Source organism: Oryctolagus cuniculus, chromosome 12 (genome assembly GCF_964237555.1).
Source record: "Oryctolagus cuniculus chromosome 12, mOryCun1.1, whole genome shotgun sequence".
Lineage (NCBI taxonomy): Eukaryota > Metazoa > Chordata > Mammalia > Lagomorpha > Leporidae > Oryctolagus > Oryctolagus cuniculus.
The window spans coordinates 101,632,615-101,651,183 of NC_091443.1; the positions used below are offsets into that span (position 1 = coordinate 101,632,615).

Below are 18,569 nucleotides of genomic sequence, written 5' to 3' on the forward strand. Positions count from 1 at the left end.
AATGTCAGTGGCAATTTGGACAGTTTTTTTTTTTGGTCAAAATTGTTATTAAATGTTATCAATGTGGAGTTTTTATCCATTTACTCGTGTTCATAGTACACGTGAAGTACTCCATAAAGCCAGTTAGAAGCCTGAATGAAAACTTGCCTTACCGGTCACACCCTGTTTCCTACTTGGTGGTTTATGTTTCAGGAGCAGAGAACTTTTTTTTTTTCCTGACAGGCAGAGTGGACAGTAAGAGAGACAGAGAGAAAGGTCTTCCTTTGCCGTTGGTTCACCCCCCAATGGCCGCTGCAGCTGGCGCACCGCGCTGATCTGAAGCCAGGAGCCAGGTGCTTCTCCTGGTCTCCCATGGGTACAGGGCCCAAGGACTTGGGCCATCCTCCACTGTACTCCCGGGCCACAGCAGAGAGCTGGCCTGGAAGAGGAATGACCGGGACAGAATCTGGTGTCCCAACCGGGACTAGAACCTGGTGTGCCGGCGCCGCAGGTGGAGGATTAGCCTAGTGAGCCACAGCACTGGCTGAGAGCGTTTTTGAGTATGCACACGTGTATGTCTTCGTTGTTTAAAACTGGACCCATTTCTGTGCTCACAGCTGCTGCGCTCTTCATAGTTCAGGTTAAGTGATCCAGCTTGGCCAGGCAGGCCTGTGTGTGTGGGGAGGGGGATCTACTAGGTTGTCAGGGTGAGTCAAGAGAGGTGTTTTGGTGTGTCCGATTGAGTGTGCTGGAAAAACAAGAAAATTTTGTTTTTAAATATCCATCTTTAATTGATGCAGAGTGATTGTTCGTGTTTACGGGGAACAGTGTGGCATTTCAGTACACGTATACAGTGATCAGGGTCACTGGCATTCCCATCCCTTCAGACAATTCTCATTTCTTTGTGTTAGGGACATTCAGAATTCTGTCTTTGAGTTAGTTCTTGTTAACCACAGTTATCCTACTGTGCTGTAGAACATCTGAGTTTTTTTGGTTCACTCACCTGCACCCCTGCAGTCCTTAACATCCTCTGTCCATCCCTCCCTCTGCCCTGCAGTATCCCTCCCCATTCCCCAAGCCATCTAACTAACATTCTCTACTTTGAGACAGTGTAAGTGACTAACACGTGATATATTTTGCTGTGCTTGGCTTGTGTTACTGATACGTTGTCCTTCAGTTTCACCCGAGTTGCTGCAGATGACAGAGTTTCTCTCTTTGTTAGTGGCTGAGTAATAATAAATAGACCGTTTCTTTATCCCTTCGCCCATTGATGGATGTCTAGGTTAATTCCGTATCCTGCTAACATGAATAGCGCTGCAACAGACGTGAGTGCAGATGTCTCTGACATTCGGATTTCATTTCTTTTGGGTGTGTGCTCAGTAGCAGGATTGATGGGTCACATGGTAATCCTGTCTCTGGTTTTCTGAGGACTCGCACACACTGCTGGTCTCTGCGTCCTCACTGTTAGTTACGAGTATTTTATAAAAGCTGTCCTGACTGCCCTGAGGGGTTAGCTCATTGTGGTTTGGATTTGCATCTCCCCAGTGGTTAGTGATGTTGAGCTTTTCTCATCATGCTTTTTGGCCTTTTGTATATCTTGAGAAATGTCTGTTCAGGTCATTCCCCCATGTTTTTACTTGGATTTTTTTTCTGTTGATTATATATTCTGTGAATTAATCCCTTGTTGGATGAGTAGGTTGCAGTATTTTCTCATTCTGTTGTCTCTTCACTCTGTTGATTGTTTCCTATGCTGGGCAGAAGCTTTTTCGTTTTCCCATTTGTCTGTCTGCCTTTGCTCTGGGAGTAGTTCCCATTTTGTGGTGTTGTCTGCAGTTTCTTTCATCAGTGTTTGTAATTTTCACTGTCGAGATCATTCACTTCCTTAATTAAAGTAGTCCTTGGTGTTTCAGGTGGGAGGTAGCTGTCGTCAATAGGACTGCTTGCTTTTTATTTCTTCTACAGCAGTTTTTGGTGTATAAAAATATTACTTATTGTTACATGTTGATTTTATAGTCTACAAGGTTGCTAATTTCATTTGTCAGTTTGAACAGTTTTTGGTGCAGTGTTTAGGTTTTTTCTAGATTTAAAGTTATGTCATCTGCAAACAGGGATAATTTGACCTCCTGCTTTTCTATTTGGATATCCTTTATTTATTTTTGGCCTTACTGCTCTGGTGAAAGTTTCGTTAACATAAAACCTTGAATGGTGACATGAGGGCATGCCTGTGTGTAAGTGAGGTATCCACGGGGCTTGTTGCCGATGGTCTGATAATTGCAGCTTGACTTAGAAGCTTTGAAAATGCTGTGTGTGCAGAGCTTAAATGGCAGCTGGCAACTTGGACGGGAGAAGCAGGAAGGTAGCTGATGGAGCCAGGCACGGAACTGACGGCACGCCATGGGCAGCGCCTGCAGGCCACCCCGTTCAGCTTCACCCTTTGGTGGACTGGTGCTTTCCCCTAAAGAACTAAAGAACTGTTGCATGTTTGCCATACGCTTTATATTGTTAGGCACTGTCTTGTTTGTCAGTAAGCCTCCCAGTTGGTGAGACAAGTAGTATTTTTCTCCTGGTTTAAGGGGAAACAGAAGCTCTGGAAGAAGAGGTGGCTCTTCCAAGGTCATAAGGCAAAATAGCTTCCGAAGTAGGAATCAAACCCAGGTATTGTCTACACTGCAGGACAGTTCCTGGAATCGGCTGCAGCTAAGTTCTCTTACCTCCACCTGTCACCGCGTTTACATGTAGGCTGTAGGTTGTAGTAGGGAGTGTGCGGTTGTCCCAAGTCTTGCCGTCAAGCCGCAGCTGCCTCCGCCCTCCAGCTGCCTCCTTGCCCTGCGCACAGCCCTTTCCTGTCGCTCTGAAAGAGCCCTGCCGTCCCTCACCTGGAGGACGAGAAGAGACTGCAGAGCCCTGGCAGATGGCGAAGATGTGCTCACCAGGTACTGGGCGTGCCCGTTACGTCAGCCCCTGGGGACTACGTGGTGAACAAGAGCGACACCAGATGGAGTAAGGCGTTGTAGAGGTAATTTCAGCATGTAGGGTCGTGCGTACTCTGAAGGAGAGGAACAGGCCATCACTAAGAACACATGGGAGGAACCTCACCAAGTCCTGCCAAGGGAAAGGCGCAGGGCACGTGGTGTCCCTGTTGTCTGTGGACAGCCTGTTGCCTGCCCAAGTGCTTGGCTCACTAAGCCATTAGGGCTTCCCCTCCCCCAAGACCTTGCATGTACACGAACAGACACAGTGTGATAGCTTGAAAGGTGTTTGAGTTCAGTTAGCCTGAGCCCTCCTACAGCCGGGCCTGCTGATGGGCACCCTGGAGTCACCCGGGGGCAGCACTCAGGACTGGACCCCAGCTCAGGTAAACTGAGCGCCGGCATGCCAGGCTGCCGGTGACAGCATGAGCTACAAAGTGTGGTGGGCACAGGGCACTCAAATGGCACGTTCAGCCAGCTGAGGAATGAGGGCTGGAGAGGAGCAGGCCCAGAGGTCAGACAGGGAGCTGGATTCAGAGGGCTAGTAGAACGTGACGTGCTTCGGCATTGGGATGCCATTACGGATCTTCAGGCACCCCGGCTTCTCCAGAGAGAAGCAAGGATGCACGAGTCGGTGAAGCTCACAGCTGAACGAGTGTAGGTGCTGAGAAATGTCCACGTTGAAGAACGACAGCCTGGAGTTTGCGTAGTCCAGCAGCACGCCGATCCTCCTCGGGGGAACTGTTATTCTCGTATCTGGGCTTGTCTTGTTGTGCAGAAATTCATACTTGTGCCTGAAAAATACCAGGGGGACAACTCTTCAGAAAGTCTATAGGGGGGCCATCGAAAATTTGCCCCAAGAAACCACATTTCCCCACCCTGTTACTGAGCAGCCTCTTAGCAGACTTACACACTGCATCGTGAACCCACAGCACCTTGGAATCAGTGTTGGAGGAGGTCTTTAAAATCGGGTCTGGGGGCTCAGAGGTGTGAGTGTTCTGTGATGAGGTTGTTGGAAACGGAGCTGCTGTGACCTCATGTGCTAGCGTGGGTCTAGGTCTAGTGCTCTAGGGCAGCCGGTTCTTAAACCGTCCAACAGGGCAGCCATCCAGTGGGCTTGCCACCGTCAGTGTACAGCTCCGTGATGGGCACCAGCACCCTTCAGCCATGCTCCGTATCCTGTTTGCTTTGAACAACGGCCGAAGCCAAAGCCAGTCCCTGCAAGTCCCTAACCCTGCTGCCTGCATGCATCTGAAGAGCTGTGGTGCCAGCGTGCTGGCTCACGCTCCTGGGGTGAACCCTGGAATGGGATCAGAGTGTTTGAGAGCAAGGCAGCCTGCCTCCTTCCCAGCTCCCCTGTCTTCCCCTTAGTGAGTCCTTCCCTCTCGCCATCAATAGAATCTAATACTAAACTAGACACTACAGTCAGCCGGGAGACCCGTCCCAGGACACCTTCCCCGCAGTCTCCCCTCGTAACTCGCCGTCTCCCCGCTGCGTCTTCCCGAGAGCACTGCACGGCACTTGGCCCAAGCTCCTGCTCTTGCCCTCCTCCTGTCGTTCGTTGGTCTCATGTTTCTGCCCTCCTCTGTCTTCTGATTCTCTTCTCACCAGACACATAAAGCTACGCTTCCTTTACGCTGCCTGGGTTTTACTCTGTCCCCTGTTCCTGCTGGTTCGTCTCAAGCAGAATCCCTAAATAAGGGATCTGGCTCTGCACATAGTAATTCTTGCATCCCCAAACCATGGTGACATTTAGTAGAGTCCCTTACGGTATAAACCTTTCGGTGAGGGGTGGGGGTTGATCTTCCCACTTTTACTTGGGCATGGCAAATAATGTTTCAATAAGCATGATGAAGGATCGGGGCAGGAACACTGGATGAGCATTCATAGGATTTCCCAAGCCCAGGAGACCTGTTTACAAGGGCTGCTAGGAAACCAGTGTGGGTCTGTGTGCTGGTACTGAAGGCTGGCGCCGCGGCCTGCTGAGTGTGAACATGTCGTCCACTGGCCTGGGTCCGTGAGGTTTCTTGCCCCCAGCCTAGAACTGTTTTCATGCATAAAGACGGTGCTCAGCCCCGAGTGCAAACCAGAACTAGCCATAACTTCCAAGCTTCTTGCCCGTCTTTACTTAAGAGAATTGAGGCTTCCAATAAAGTATCTACTTCACAGACTGCAGCTGAGCACGCTGGGAAACCAGTGCTTGGTGGTTAGGAATTCTGTCTCCTCAGCCGGGCGCCTGGTCCGAGTCTGGGCTCTGAAACCGTGTGGGTGGGTTATCAACTGCCCTGAGAAGTGGGGTGACCACTATGAGAAGTCAACAAGAAAATGCAAGGAAGGGTGTAGGACAAGCCCCCTGTGATTGCATTTTTATGTCAAAAGCACAGCTGTGCTTTTTCTTCTCACTTGGACTTAAAAGTGGCTGGCGTCGACTCCTGAAACATCGAGTATTTCCTAAAGCATAATGGGTGCGTCCTTGATCACTGCTGGTGAAAACCCTCTTGGCTCGTCTTTGGAAAGCGAATGTTAATCTTGGGCATCCGGGTTTGCCTTTACCTTGATGAGGCGAATGTGTGCCTCAGGCACCAGGAGAGGCGGTTGGCGCCCAGGTCCTCGTGTCTAGGCACCTCTTCAAAGGCCACGCCGATGGTGTAGTCCAGGCACTCATCCACCTCCACCTCCCAGTAGTGGCGTCCTCGGACTGGAATCAGGTTTCCCAGGACAGCAACGCACCTGGGTGTAGAAGGGGACGCACGTGCAGCAGGTTAAAGCCCAGCCTGCAGCGCCAGCATCCCATATGGGCACCAGTTCGAGTCCTGGCTGCTCAAAGCCAGGATCCAGGAGCTTCTTCCAGGTCTCCCATGTGGGCGCAGGGGCCCAAACACTTGGGCCATCCTCCACTGCTCTTCCCAGGGCATTAGGAAGGAGCTAATGAGCTCACACCAGCACCCACAAGGGATGTCAGCATCACAGCTGGCAGCTTTACTGGCTGTGCCACAACGCCAGCCCCTTGTTCTTTAGAAAGGTGGGGGGCGGGGGAGGACTGGAAACTCACATAAGGCGGCAGAGTCAAGGGAACCACGGGCTTAAGGTTCACAGACTGGCCAGCCCTTCCTTGCTTTGGTACAGAACCAACATGGAGGGTCTGGAGGAAAGCCCTGCATTGAGGATGACTCCAGGTGGAAGGTGAGAATTCAGAGGTCAGCCCAAGAAGAGCAAGACAGCAGATTCCTCACAGATCACCCACATCTACCTCCAGACTCCCACGGCGACCACTGCTATACTGACGAAGGTGGAGTTCTGTTTGTTCTCTAACAGCAGTGTGCCCAACAGAGAACGGTCTTCATTGGGAATCGGATCACGTGGGCCTCTCCATGGTGAATGCTCTGCCTCCTTCGGAAGCTCCTTCAACAGCCAGACTACATGGCTCCCAACATCCCTAGGAAGATCTGTTCAGCTGCCATTAAAACTTTTTCTTTGCTCTCAAAACACCCAAGTTCTAGGGCCAGCACTATAGCATAGTAGGCTAAGCCTTCGCCTGCGGTGCCGGCATCCCATACGGGCACTGGTTTGTATCCCAGCTGCTCCTTTTCTGATCCAGCTTTCTGCTAATGGCCTGGGAAAGCAGCGGAAGATGGACCAGGTGCTTGGCCCCCTGCAACCACCTGGGAGACCTGGAAGAAGCTCCTGGCTTCAGATCAGGCCCAGCTCCAGCCATTGCGGCATGAACAAATGGATGGAAAACCTCTCTCTCTCTCTCTCTGACTCTGCCTCTCAAATAAATAAATAGATCTTAAAAAAAGAAAAAAAGAAAAAAAACTCCAAGTTCTGCATGCATACACAAGATTGGGGGCGGGGCAGCTATATGTTAGCTAACTCCTCATCTGTGTGGGCAGAGATTGGTCTCCATCCCCTCTACCCACAGCACATCACACAGTGTTTGGCAACAGAGCTATGGGGGACAGAATGTTAAAGTGGAACTAGCTGTGCTTCACTGGACCCCAGAAAGCCACGACCACAAGGCTGGGGGAGGCGTGGGACCACGTGGGCAGAACTCGCAAAGGAGGGGGCCACACGTCGGTTTTGTAACTTCCAGGGCATCAGCAACCGGGTGAAGGTGACGGTGCTTGAGGCTGTGTCTGCCCAGAGAGCTTTCTTGTGATTCCCGTGACAGAAGCGCAACGTCCGTGACCTGGTGAAGGGCACCGATTTCTGCAGGCCCTGTGGGGCTGGAGCCCAGCGCAGGATGCCACCTCTGTGTTGCTTCTGAGGGGACCCTGTCCAAGAGGGCATCCTGGCAGGGCTGAGGACACCCCCACCCGCAGAAAGAGGGTGGCGTGATGTTGGATGCACAGGCTGACAGGTGGTGAGGGGCGGGCAGTGGGGCCTGAGACAGTGCCCACGGGAGAAAGGGCTGGCTTCGAAGATGGGTGGCATTCGGCTCTAAGACCTTTGTTTTGCTTCCAGCTTTGCTCCACACCCCAAGTCCTGGGCTGAATGGGCAGAGGGGGAAAGGGTGAGATTGATTTCCGCTGTGCCCTGCAGTTTCACACCAGCGCCTTGGTGTACTGGATACTAACTCATTGCAGTAACAAGGCCAGAGGAAGGGCCAGCCAGGACCCAGGATGGACACCGATGCTGTTTTCCATCCATGGCCCTGCCAGCTCTCAGAAGAGAGCTCGTTTCCTACCTTAGAAGAAGATGCTTCCACCTGTAAAATCAACCCATTAAGAACTTTTTTTTGCCCTGGCTACCAGGAAGTTGAGAGGCCACGTTTAAAGTTGAATCCTGGGGACGGGTACTGTGGCGTAGCGGGTAAAGCTGCTGCCTGTGGTGCCGGCATCCCATATGGGCGCCGGTTCAAGTCATGATTGCTCCACTTCTGATCCAGCTCTCTGCTGTGGCCTGGGGAAGCAGTGGAAGACGGCCTTAGTTGTTGGGCCCCTGCCCCCACGTGGGAGACCCGGAGGAGGCTCCTGGCTCCTGACTTAGGATCGGATTGGCACAGCTCCGGCTGTTGTGGCCAACTGGGGAGTGAACCAGCAGATGGAAGACCTCTCTTTCTGTGTCTCCTTCTATGTGTGACTCTTTCAAATAGATAAATAAAAAATAAAGTTGAATCCTGGGGGCTGGCATTGTGGTACAATGAGTTAAGCTGTCACCTATGATCCTGTCATCCCATATGGCTGCTGGTTCCAGTCCCTGCTGCACTACTAACGATCCAGCTCTCCCTGCTAATGCACCTGGGAAAGCAGCAGGAGACGGGCCAAGTGTTTGGGCCCCTGCATCCACCTGGGAGACCTGGATAGAGTTCTAGGCTCCTGGTTTGGGCCTGACTCAGCCCTGACTGTTGTGGCTGTTTGTGAATTGAAGGATTGGATGGAAATCTGTCTCTTTCTCTTTCTCTGACTCTGCCTTTCAGATAAATAGATCTTTAAAAACAAGTTTAATCTTGCAAACTGGATTAGCCTTTGAAGTCAACCTGAGTGTGTTCTTTTCCTTCCATTGCCTTGATTTTTCTAGTTCAGGATTGTATATTTGTCCTTTATGTTAAGTCTTTTCTACATCTTTGCAAGAAGGAGTAGGTGAATTGTGTCCACTTCTATGGAGACCCAAGCTCTAACAGCAGCTAGACAGGCCGGTGCCTTGGGCGGCCCCTCTCAGTTCACACACGGGAGAGCACGGCTGGTTTTCCCGCACCTGTGGGACAGGTTCACTCATGGCCAGGCTGTCGTCAGGAGTTGGAGAAAGAGCCCTGGGCTCAGTGTGGGAGACCTGGGACCTTGTTCTATTTTTCCACCACCTGGCAGGCTGACCCCAGGGCTCTACCATCTCTTGCCTACCCTCCTTGGGGACTGTGAAGGGCCTCTTCTGCCTGTGCCCTCTGGCTCCCCTGTCCACCAGGCCCCTTCCTCCTCACTCTCAGGATTTCTCTCCACTTCTCTGCTGCCTCTGTTTGCCATAATCCGATTTTACCCAAACACCAGTGTAAATGAGGGAGGTTTGCAGACTGAGCGAGTGACAGTAAAGTACCTGGTAAGGGACCAGCACTGGCACAGCAGATTAAGCTGCCACAGTGATGCTGGCATCCCATGGGAGTGCTGTTCAAGTCCTGGCTGCTCTACTTCCAGTCCAGCTACCTGCTAATGTGCCTGGGAAAGCCATGGAAGGAGGCCCAAGTGCTTGGGAGACGTGGATGGATTTCCTGGCACCTGGCGCCTGGCTTCAGCCTGGCCCAGCCCTGGCCATTGAGGCCATTTCAACAGATGGAGGAAGCTCTCTCTCTGTCTCTCACTTTGTCTTGTTCCCCCTGCTTTTCAAATAAATAAATATATTTTTAAAAATATTTATTCCATTTTTATTTGAAAGGCAGAGAGAGAGAGAGATCTTTTATCCATTGGTTCACTCCCCAAATGGCTGCAATGGCCATGGCTGGGCCAGGCCAAAGCCATGAGCCCAGACCGCCACTGGGTCTCCCTTGTGGGTGCAGGGGCCCCAGCAGTTGGGCCATCTTCCACTGCTTTTCCCAAGTGCATTAGTAGGGAGCAGCCAGGACTTAAACCGGTGCCCACAGAGGATGCTGGCGATGTAGGCTGCGGCTTAACCTGCTACACCACGACACCAGCCTCTAAACTAGATCTTTAGAACAAGAACAAAACAAAGTACCTGGTAAACCGAGTGTTGCTGGCCAGTGGCTCCCTCATGGGGGTTTTCCTTTCGCTTCGCATGACTGTAAAACCGTCTTCAGAAATGGTCAGCCAGGGGTGGCAGGTGTCCTTGTTCAGGTGGAAGTAGCTTCCTGTGGGGAAGGGACACATGGGAGGCCCCCTCCCCTGCAGTCATGTCCCTGCTGCTCCACACAGGTGCCCCGGCGTCACTAGGACACAGCTGAGCCTGGGCTCGTAGGGTAATGAGCGTCCTATGAACAAGGTGCACTTGCTACACACTGGGCAGTTGTGTGCCCAGCACTGGGCCGAGCAGTGTCCGAGTCTCCTTCAGGCCTCACACTTGCTCTCAGAAACAGATGGCGCTGCTCCCATCTTGTATTTGAGCAAACAGGCACAGCTGGTCAGGGAATCAGCTGGTAAATGACGGGACTCAGACGTGAAGCCCAAGCGCCTCAGATGCCAGAGGCCGCGTGTTCAGGTTCCAGGCTGCGTATGCAGGTGGGCCAGGGTAGGTCAAGGGAAACTGAGCTCGAGGGGATTCCTAACCATCTGTTTGACAGAGGTTAGCAAAGTGCAACATTGAACCTGTGGTTAGGGCAGAGGGGGAGAAGGAAGGAGCTTAAGGTCTTCCCCAAATTGTGCTGCAACAAATCCTATTAACAAGTGGTATGAAGAGACCTGATAAAGATGATTTAGTTTTAGGTAAAAGATAACCCATGGAGCCAGTGTTGCAGCAGTGCCGGTGAGGCCGCTGTCTGTGACCCTGGTATCCCATATGGGCACCGGTTTGAATCCTGGCTGCTCCACTTCCAGTCCAGCTTCCTGCTAATTCCCTGGGAAGGCAGCAGAAGATGGTCCAAGTGCCTGGGCCCTGCACCCACGTGGGAGACCCAGAAGAAGCTTCCGGATCCTGGCTTTGTCCTGGCCCAGCTCTAGCCATTGCTGCCATTTGGGGAGTGAATCAACAGATAGAAGATGTCTCTCTCTCTCCCTCTCTCTCTCTCTGTCACTCTGCCTTTCGAGTAACATAAAAAGCCATCAGTAAAAATTAAAAACAGTACAAGCATCAGTGTCACAATTATTTTCCCCATCTGAAGCTGCCAGAAAATCGTCTGATGGGGCACCCACGTCATGCAGGACCCTGGCCTACTGCCTGCCCTCTCATCCCAAACAAGGATCCTGGCTGAGTGTCCGTTTTTTGCTGATTCATATTCATTTCAGTGTTTCACAAAGACGCTCTTTTAAAAAATTACTTGAGCAAATGATTTCAGAGACAAGTGACTGGGAGCTGCTGTTCCTTCTGCGCTGTGCTCTCCTTTATCGAAACAGCTGGATTCGACGTTTCTATATATTTAAAAGATTTATTTATGGGGCCAGCACTGTGGTGTAGTGAGTAAAGCTGCCACATGCAGTGCCAGCATCCTGTATGGGTGCTGGTTCGAGACCCGGATGCTCCACTTCTGAACCAGCTCTCTGCTAATGTGCCTGGAGAAGCAGTGGAAGATGGTCCAAGTGCTTGGGAAAAGCAGTAGAAGATGGTCCAAGTCCCTGGGCCCCTGCACCCACGTGGGAGACCTGGAAGAAGCTCCTGGCTCCTGGCTTCAGATCAGTGCAGCTCCGGCCATTGCAGCCAACTGGGGAGTGAACCAGCAGATGGAAGACCCCCCCCCCTCTTTCTCTCTGCTTCTCCTCTCTCTCTGTGTAACTCTTTGAAATAAATCTTTAAAAAAAATCTTTTTTAAAGATTTATTTATTTACTTGAAAGGCAGATACATAAAAAGAAGGAAAGAGAGAGAGAGAGAGAGCACGCGCTTTCATCTGCTGGTTCACTCCCCAATTGGCTGCAATGGCCAGGGCTGGGCCAGGCCAAAGCCAGGAGCTTCTTCCAGGTCTCCCACATGGCTACGGGGGCCCAAGCACTTGGGCCATCTTCCACTGCGTTCCCAGGCACATTAGCAGGGAACTGGATTGGAAGTGGAGCAGCCAGGACACACTGGGGCTCATATGGGATGCCAGTGCTGCAGGCGGAGGCTTTTTCTACCGTGCCGGCCCCAGGACCCCCTGTTTCTAAGCTGCTGAGTCAGCACAGGAACAAAGAAGGGCCTAACACCTGAAGGTCAGCCCCACACCAGATAGCCTGAGGCCTAACCCTGGTGAAAACCTTGCCAGCAGTGGGACCACGGGCGGCCACTTCCCTCGTTTCTCCCATCTGTGGCAGGGAGTGTAAATGGGGCCTGATCACACACCTCACCTGCTGGCGTGGGAAGTGGGGACAGGACAACACTGGGTCTCAGTGCCAGGTCCCAGGTAAGGGAAGGGCTCCCTGCTCCACTGTTCACCTGCTGGTCACACCCGCAGCCGGCTTTGCTCCGTGAGGTGTGGGAAGAGCTGTCTGGCCTCGGGGAGCCATGGCGGTGCTGGGACAGAAGGCGAGCAGGAGGCTGCTGGTGGTGGTTCTGCTAACCCACGCCTTGGGCACGAGGAATGATGGCAAATAGGAGGAGGAAGGGCCGGGAGGAGGCTGGGCCGCAGCTCGAAGCTGGGCTTGCGGGAGGAGGGACGCCTGGGCTCATGGCAGCGGCAGAGAGGTGACCAAGGCCAATGGCTGTTCCTGGGAATTTCACAAGACCCTGACCCAAGGGCCACTCGCAGCCTGTGGGAGGTGGGAGATGTGTGGGCCACCTGAGGGGCACGGGGCAAATCCTGGAGTCCCAGCGTCTGCTATGTGACTCGGCCTTCAGTCTCCCCATCTGTGAAATGGGACCACGGGGATTTGGTCACCCCGAGTCCCGTCTGGGCGCCTCGCCATGTGTTCGGATCTATGCACGTTTATTCAGTTACTCCAGTTACTTCCAGGAGCCACTTGGGGAGGGTGTGGCCCAGGACACAGACCTGTGGTGTGGACCGTAGCCGGCTCGCTCCTCGCGCTGGGGCCCCCGACGTTGAGGGCGCGCACGTAGATCGTGTAGTTCTGCCTGGGTTGCAGCTGCACCAGGGCCTCGCAGGTAGGGATGCCCACGATGGACCTGGGCAAGCAAGCAGAGCCACGGTCAGCAGGGGTGCGCCAGCCAGCCCAAGCACCACACACCCCCTTCCAAACTGGGCCTGTCATCTGCAGCAGAGCCGGGCGTCAGCCCCCCTCGGCGCCCCCCCACTTGGCTCCACCGGTACTCCTGTGTGCCTGACGGTCTCCCTTCTGAGCCCCTGCCCTGGATCCCCCCCCCCCCAGCACCTTGGCATCTTCCAGTGCCACATCGGGAGTGCTGCACACGGGAGACGCCAGCAGCAAGTCTGTGGGGGGGGGGGGGCAGTGAGGACCTCTGCAAGGATGGGGCTGGCAGCACTGCTCCCAGCACCCCTGGAAGGTTCTGAGTGTATCTGAGAACCCTTGTTGAGATCGCGCTGTCCAGAGACACAAGTGTGCGATGGCCGCCATCTGCAGTCCTGCCTTTGCCGACCCCGTTTCGGTCCAGCGAGCGAGAGGAGCCTTCAGGGTGATGCCCATCTACAGAGGTGACGCCCTGGCCCACACGGGGGATCTTGGAGGCCGCAGTGCTGGGTCCGAGGAGCGCTTCTGCTTACTCATTCCACAGCTGTTAACGAAGCGTGCTAGGTGCCGGCACCGTAATAAGCAGGCCTGGGGAGGGCCAAACACTGTCCCCTTGCCCTTACGGCCTCCGTGGGAAGGGAGGCAAGCCTCAGTCACCTGCAGGAGTGGACCACGGTTACTGACATGGAGGGGACGCGGAGGGCACGACAGGGTGCCGAGGGCTTTTGAGCTGAGCTCTGAAGAATGCCTGGGGATGAGGAGTGTCCTACTTAAAAGGGGAAGCCTGGGGGCCGGCGCTGTGGCACAGCAGGTAAAGCCTCTGCCTGTGGCACTGGCATCCCATATGGACCCCGGTTCGAGTCCGGGATGCTCCTCTTCCATCTAGCTCTCTGCTTGTGGCCTGGGAAAGCAGCAGAAGATGGCCCAAGTACCTGAGCCCCTGCCAACCACGTGAGAGACCTGGAAAACGCTCCTGGCTCCTGGCTTTGGATCTGCCCAGCTCCAGATGTTGTGGCCATTTGGGAAGTGAACCAGCGGATGGGAGACTTCTCCTTCTCTCTGTGTAACTCTGCCTCTCAAATAAATATCTTTTAAAAAGGGGAGGGGGGCGGGAAGCATGTCCAAAGGCCCTGTGGCACGAGGAGCTGAGTCCCTGCCGTCACCCGGGTCTCAGCTCATGCATCCTCCTGTACCCAAGGAGGTCCCCGCCTCCACCGCCCTCTCCAGCTCATCGCGTTTCCTTTTCCTCCCTGGCACTGGCTGCTTTTCTTGTTTTTGCCTATCCCCCACCCCCACCCCCACCCCGGCTGTCAGCTTTGTTAGTTCCTCTGGGCTCCACACACGACCTTGCACCACCTGAACAAATGAATGAGAAACCTCAGTTGGGTTCTTAAAAAAAAAAAAAAAGAAAGAAAGAAAGAAAAAAGGCAAGCATGAGGTTTAACCGACTGTTCACTTCCTGGCCGCTATCATTCACCGCTGATGACGGCACACCAGCTCCTTTGCACGAAAGCGAAGCACTGAAATGAGGACCCCTGCGTGTCACACATCGCGACCCTCCCGGGACCCCAACCACTGCCCCAAGCTGCCTGAAGACGGCCCTCGCGACTCACTCTGTGACGCCCCAGGCTTGCGGCGCCTCCGCCTGGGTCAGCTCCACTGTGTACGAGTCCACGGGGTTCAGGCTCCCGGACTCCCAGCAGATGAGCGCAGCCTCTTCGCAGCTCCGTATCTCTTTGCTTTTTATGATGGGGGGAGAAGGGGCTGCCCGCAGGAAGAAGGGAGAGAGGACAGTGGCTGGGCTCGTTTCCAGGCATTTTGTTCAAAGGACAAACATCGCAACCCCGCCTTGCTTGCCACGGGGAGGCTCAGTGCAACCCAGAGCACCAGGGAAGTGGGTGCTCCCAGCAGCCAAGGTGCCCACGGCCCACAGCACGGTGCTCGGGTTCAACTCCTGGCTCCGGCTCCTGACCCCTTCCTGCTAACGCTGACCCTGGGAGGCAGCAGGTGGTGGCTCAAGTCCTTGGGTCCTTGCCACCCACATAGGATGACCTGGCCTGAGCTCCCAGCTCCTGGCCCCTGCCATGGTGGGCAACTGGGGAGTGAACCAGTAGAGGGGATCTCGCTCTGTTTCTCTATCTCTTAAACAAATGAATTTTTAAAAAAAATTTTAAGGGACCAGTGCTGTGGCATACTGGGTTAAAGCCCCGGCCTACAGTGCCAGCATCCCATATGGGCACCGGTTCGAATCCCGGCTGCTCCACTTCTGATCCAGCTCTCTGCTAATGTACCTGGAGAAGCAGTGGAAGATGGTTCAAGTGCTTGGGCCCCTGCACCCATGTGGGATAGCTGGATGGAGTTCCAGGCTCCTGGCCTCAGCTGGTCCAGCCCTGGCTGTTGTAGCCACTGAGAGAGTGAACCAGCAGATGGAAGATAACCTCTCTCTCTCTCTCTCTTTCTCTCTCTCTCTCTCTCTAACTCTACCTTTCAAAGAAACAAATCAACATTTTAAAAAAAATAAGGAAATGAAACCAAGAGCCTCGCCACACTTAGCTGCCCGTGTCTGCTGTGTCCCTTTGCAAGCAGAGTCTGCGACAGAACACAAGTGGCCACGTTACCTGTCATGTACACAGCACGCTCGCTGGAGGGGCTCGAGCCAGCCCTGTTCTGAGCTGTGACCCAGAATTCGTACTGGGTGTTGGGCATAAGGTTCTTCACTGAGCAGTATGTTTCCTTGACAGTCACTGTAAACTCTGGGCAGGGGGACACAGAGACCAGAATTAAATTCCATGGACTGCCTAGAATCTGTTATTATAATAATAAGTAATTATTTATTTTTAAAAAGTCAACTCTAAAAATTGAACAAGTGGCTCCAAATACATTGCGTGGGATCCCACGGTGGCAGGTTACAGAACCGGCTGAAGGTCCCCCCACCCCCACACGCGTGCCCTCTGCAGCGAGGCCTGGCTGATCCTCATGAGGATGGCGCCCCTCCTTCTCACTCTCCCTTGAAGCTGGGCTTCGCTGCGTGATTAGTGCCAGCCAACAGCAACCAGGACACAAGCCTTAGAGGCCTGCAAAGTGCTGCTGCCCGGGCCTGTCTCCTGCAGCCAGGAACGCTCCCACTCCCATGCGAAAGAGCCTGAGCCAGCCTCCCGGAGGCTGTGCCGCCGCCTGCAGAGAGGCCCCCACCACCCAGGCCATCCCAGACCTCAGGCCAGAACTGTGCCTCTGGTGCCCACAATTACAAGGATTAAGCAAGCTGGGGCGGGCGCTGTGCTGCAGCGGGCTAAGCTGCCGCTTGGGGGCGCCCACGTGCCATACTGGAGCGCCTGGTTTGAGTCCCAGCTGCTCCACTTCTGATCCTGTTTCCTGCTCAAGTGCTTGGGAAGGCAGTGGATGACGGCTCAGCTACGTGACTGCTTGCCGCCGGTGTGGGAGACCCAGATGGAGTCCTGGCTTTGACCTGGCCTAACCGCAGCTGTTGTGGCCGTTTAGGGAGTGGATCGGTGGATAGAAGATCTCTCTTTCCTCTCTCTCTGCCTTTCAAATAAATCTATCAATATTTTGTTAAAAAAATAATAATAAATGTTTGCTATTTTAAGCCACTAAGCTGGGGGGCAGGGAGAAGTCCTGTGATGTAGCCAAAGCTACTGAGACCAGACCGAACTCCCTGGAATCTTGACACTAGTACCCCGCTGAGGTTGGTTCCTTTCTGATGCAGCAGTCTGCCTAGGAGAGCGTCGCACGTGGCCACATCACGGCCCTAGCACGTGTGGCCAAAGCCCATCAAGGGCTGCCCCTCCTCTGAGCTCCTGGCCCTCTCTTGTCGTCACTTAAAGTCCTGCTCTCCTGGTCCAGTGAGTGAGCTCTGGGCCGAGAGCTGGGCACACCTGATTCTGCCTGCTTCTGCCATCGCACCCTGCATCCCCACGGACAGCTCGTTTCTCTCCAGGTCTCAGTTTGCTCATCCATCCTATGGCCATCCCCAAGTCCCCTTCCCATGGTCTGACTCCTGCACCATGCACACGGGACAGGCCCTGTGACACCCTGACACCTCCCGACGCCTTCAGATGCCCCATGGGTCGGGGGGGCTCTTCAGCCTTCCTCACCCTCCTGGGTTCTGCAAAGGAATCCTCCAGTTTCTCCTGCAGCCTGGGGCTGCTGGGAGAACAGCCAGCCTGACTCTCACTCGCCAGGATGAGCTAGAATCCAGCCCAGCTCACCAAGCCGTGTCCGCGGCCTCTTGCACACACTGCAGCCAGGAACTGAGCCCAACTGACCTGATGGCTGTGGATTCTTCCAGACGCCCCAACCTGGCCTCGTGCTCCTCCCCAGTCAGGCCCCAACTTTCTAGATCTTTCTGCCATGCTCAGCCGCCTGCCTCCCATCGTCTGCATGGTCCCCAGGTCACGAAAGCTGCACTGGCAGAGCCATCCCCCTGCCGGGAAGGCAGGGCCCAGCCTCCAGAGCATCAGCCTGCTCCTGGCGGAGCCTCACCTGCTTGGTCCTTCCCGGGCGAGCCGTCCCCTACTGGCCTGTAGGACAGCTGGTAGCTCTCCATGGTGTCATCGGAGTACAAGCTCCAGCACACGCGGACCGAGGAGCCCGTGGCCGAGTTGGGGGCCTGGGGATTGATCACTGGAGCGGAAGGAGCTAGAGGATGGCAAGAAAGAGCAACAGCAGAAAGAACGAGGAGTGAGGGGGATTGCACAGGACCACGGCTCCCCCGGTGCGCCCATGCCTCTAGGAATGCAAAAGGCAGCCCGGTGCAGACAAAGACCAGAGCCGAAGCTTCTCAACCGTGAGCCTGTGAGAACAACTGGTATACCCATGCCTGCTTGGCCAAGTGAGTTTGGGGATCAGGGAACAGTGATGGGCACTCTGGCTGGATACAGTTTGCAAGCAACTGCCCCCGGTCTGGGGGTCCCCTGGTGCTTCAATGCCGTCTGGAGGGGCAGGACAGCCGGGAGCCCAGCACTGCTTCCCAGCCTCGGAGTGGACAGGGACAAAGGCGTCCTCAGCACGGAGGCCCTGCTCTGACTGTGGGTGAACCGTGAGAGGAGGTGGGGTGGTCAACCTCTGCCTTCCAGAACCAGCTGCTTCAGAGTCCATCTGCTTGGGTGATTCTTCTCTTCTCTGCAATCCCTGCTCCTGCCTCCTCCACCTCCACACCACCTCACATACAACCCAGCAGGAAGACAAGAGGGATTTTTCCTCCATAATTTCTTCTCCCATGGTAGCACTCTCAAAAGCATCCTTAGTTTCAAAGCTTGAAGTTGATCCGAGAAAGAGAACGCTGAACTTAGAAGACTCCATCCTCCCCTTTCTGGTGAGGTCCTGGAAGACCGGAATGTGACAGAGGGGAGGAAGGCAGAGAGCCCATCCCCTCCCCGACGACCAAGTCTAGGGCTCACAGACGCCCTTGTCAGTATGGTCAAGAGCAGCTCCACTCCAAAGTGCAGCCTAAGAGGAGTCTCAGGGTTGCATCATAGTCTGGGTGTCCCCCAAGCCCATGTGTTGAAGGCTTGGTCCCCAAAGTTAATGGTTAGTGGATTAAGGGTGCAGATTTGATACATTTGTGGTGTCTAAGAGCCGGACCCAATGGGATGACTTCGCGTCAATGGGGTGTGCCTTTGGAAGATAGTGCTCAGGAGGTTATGAAGGCTACCAGGGCCCAGCTCTTGTCTCTGCTGCCCAGCTCACCGAGCGATTGTCCCTCCACACCTGCTCTGCCTTGGCCAGTCCCACCCTCACCAGATAGCAGATGAGTGGCCCAGCTGATCTTGGACTATGCATCTCCAAAGCCACGGGTCCCAGTAAACCTCCTTCCTGTGTAGCTCCTCGCAGGCATTTGTTCTAAGTGTTGAGCCGCTGAGAATACAAGGAGGGATGGTTGGGGGAGCT

At 54.2% G+C, this 18,569-nt stretch overlaps 1 protein-coding gene across 2 annotated transcripts in view; it reads right to left on the minus strand.

Moving 5' to 3' along the window:
* Positions 1 to 744: 744 nt before the first annotated feature.
* The window catches only part of FSD2 (fibronectin type III and SPRY domain containing 2), a 44,335-nt gene continuing 26,510 nt past the window's right edge, over positions 745 to 18,569 (minus strand). For both annotated transcript variants that reach the window (XM_051834240.2, XM_008275296.4), the window contains exons 7-13: positions 17,163 to 17,318; positions 15,281 to 15,415; positions 14,276 to 14,426; positions 12,506 to 12,639; positions 9,612 to 9,744; positions 5,502 to 5,678; positions 745 to 3,742 (exon numbers count right to left, since the gene is read on the minus strand). In XM_051834240.2, coding sequence (XP_051690200.2) covers positions 3,490 to 3,742; positions 5,502 to 5,678; positions 9,612 to 9,744; positions 12,506 to 12,639; positions 14,276 to 14,426; positions 15,281 to 15,415; positions 17,163 to 17,318 — 1,139 coding nt within the window. In that variant the 3' untranslated portion in view covers positions 745 to 3,489. The remainder of the gene's footprint in view (positions 3,743 to 5,501; positions 5,679 to 9,611; positions 9,745 to 12,505; positions 12,640 to 14,275; positions 14,427 to 15,280; positions 15,416 to 17,162; positions 17,319 to 18,569) is intronic.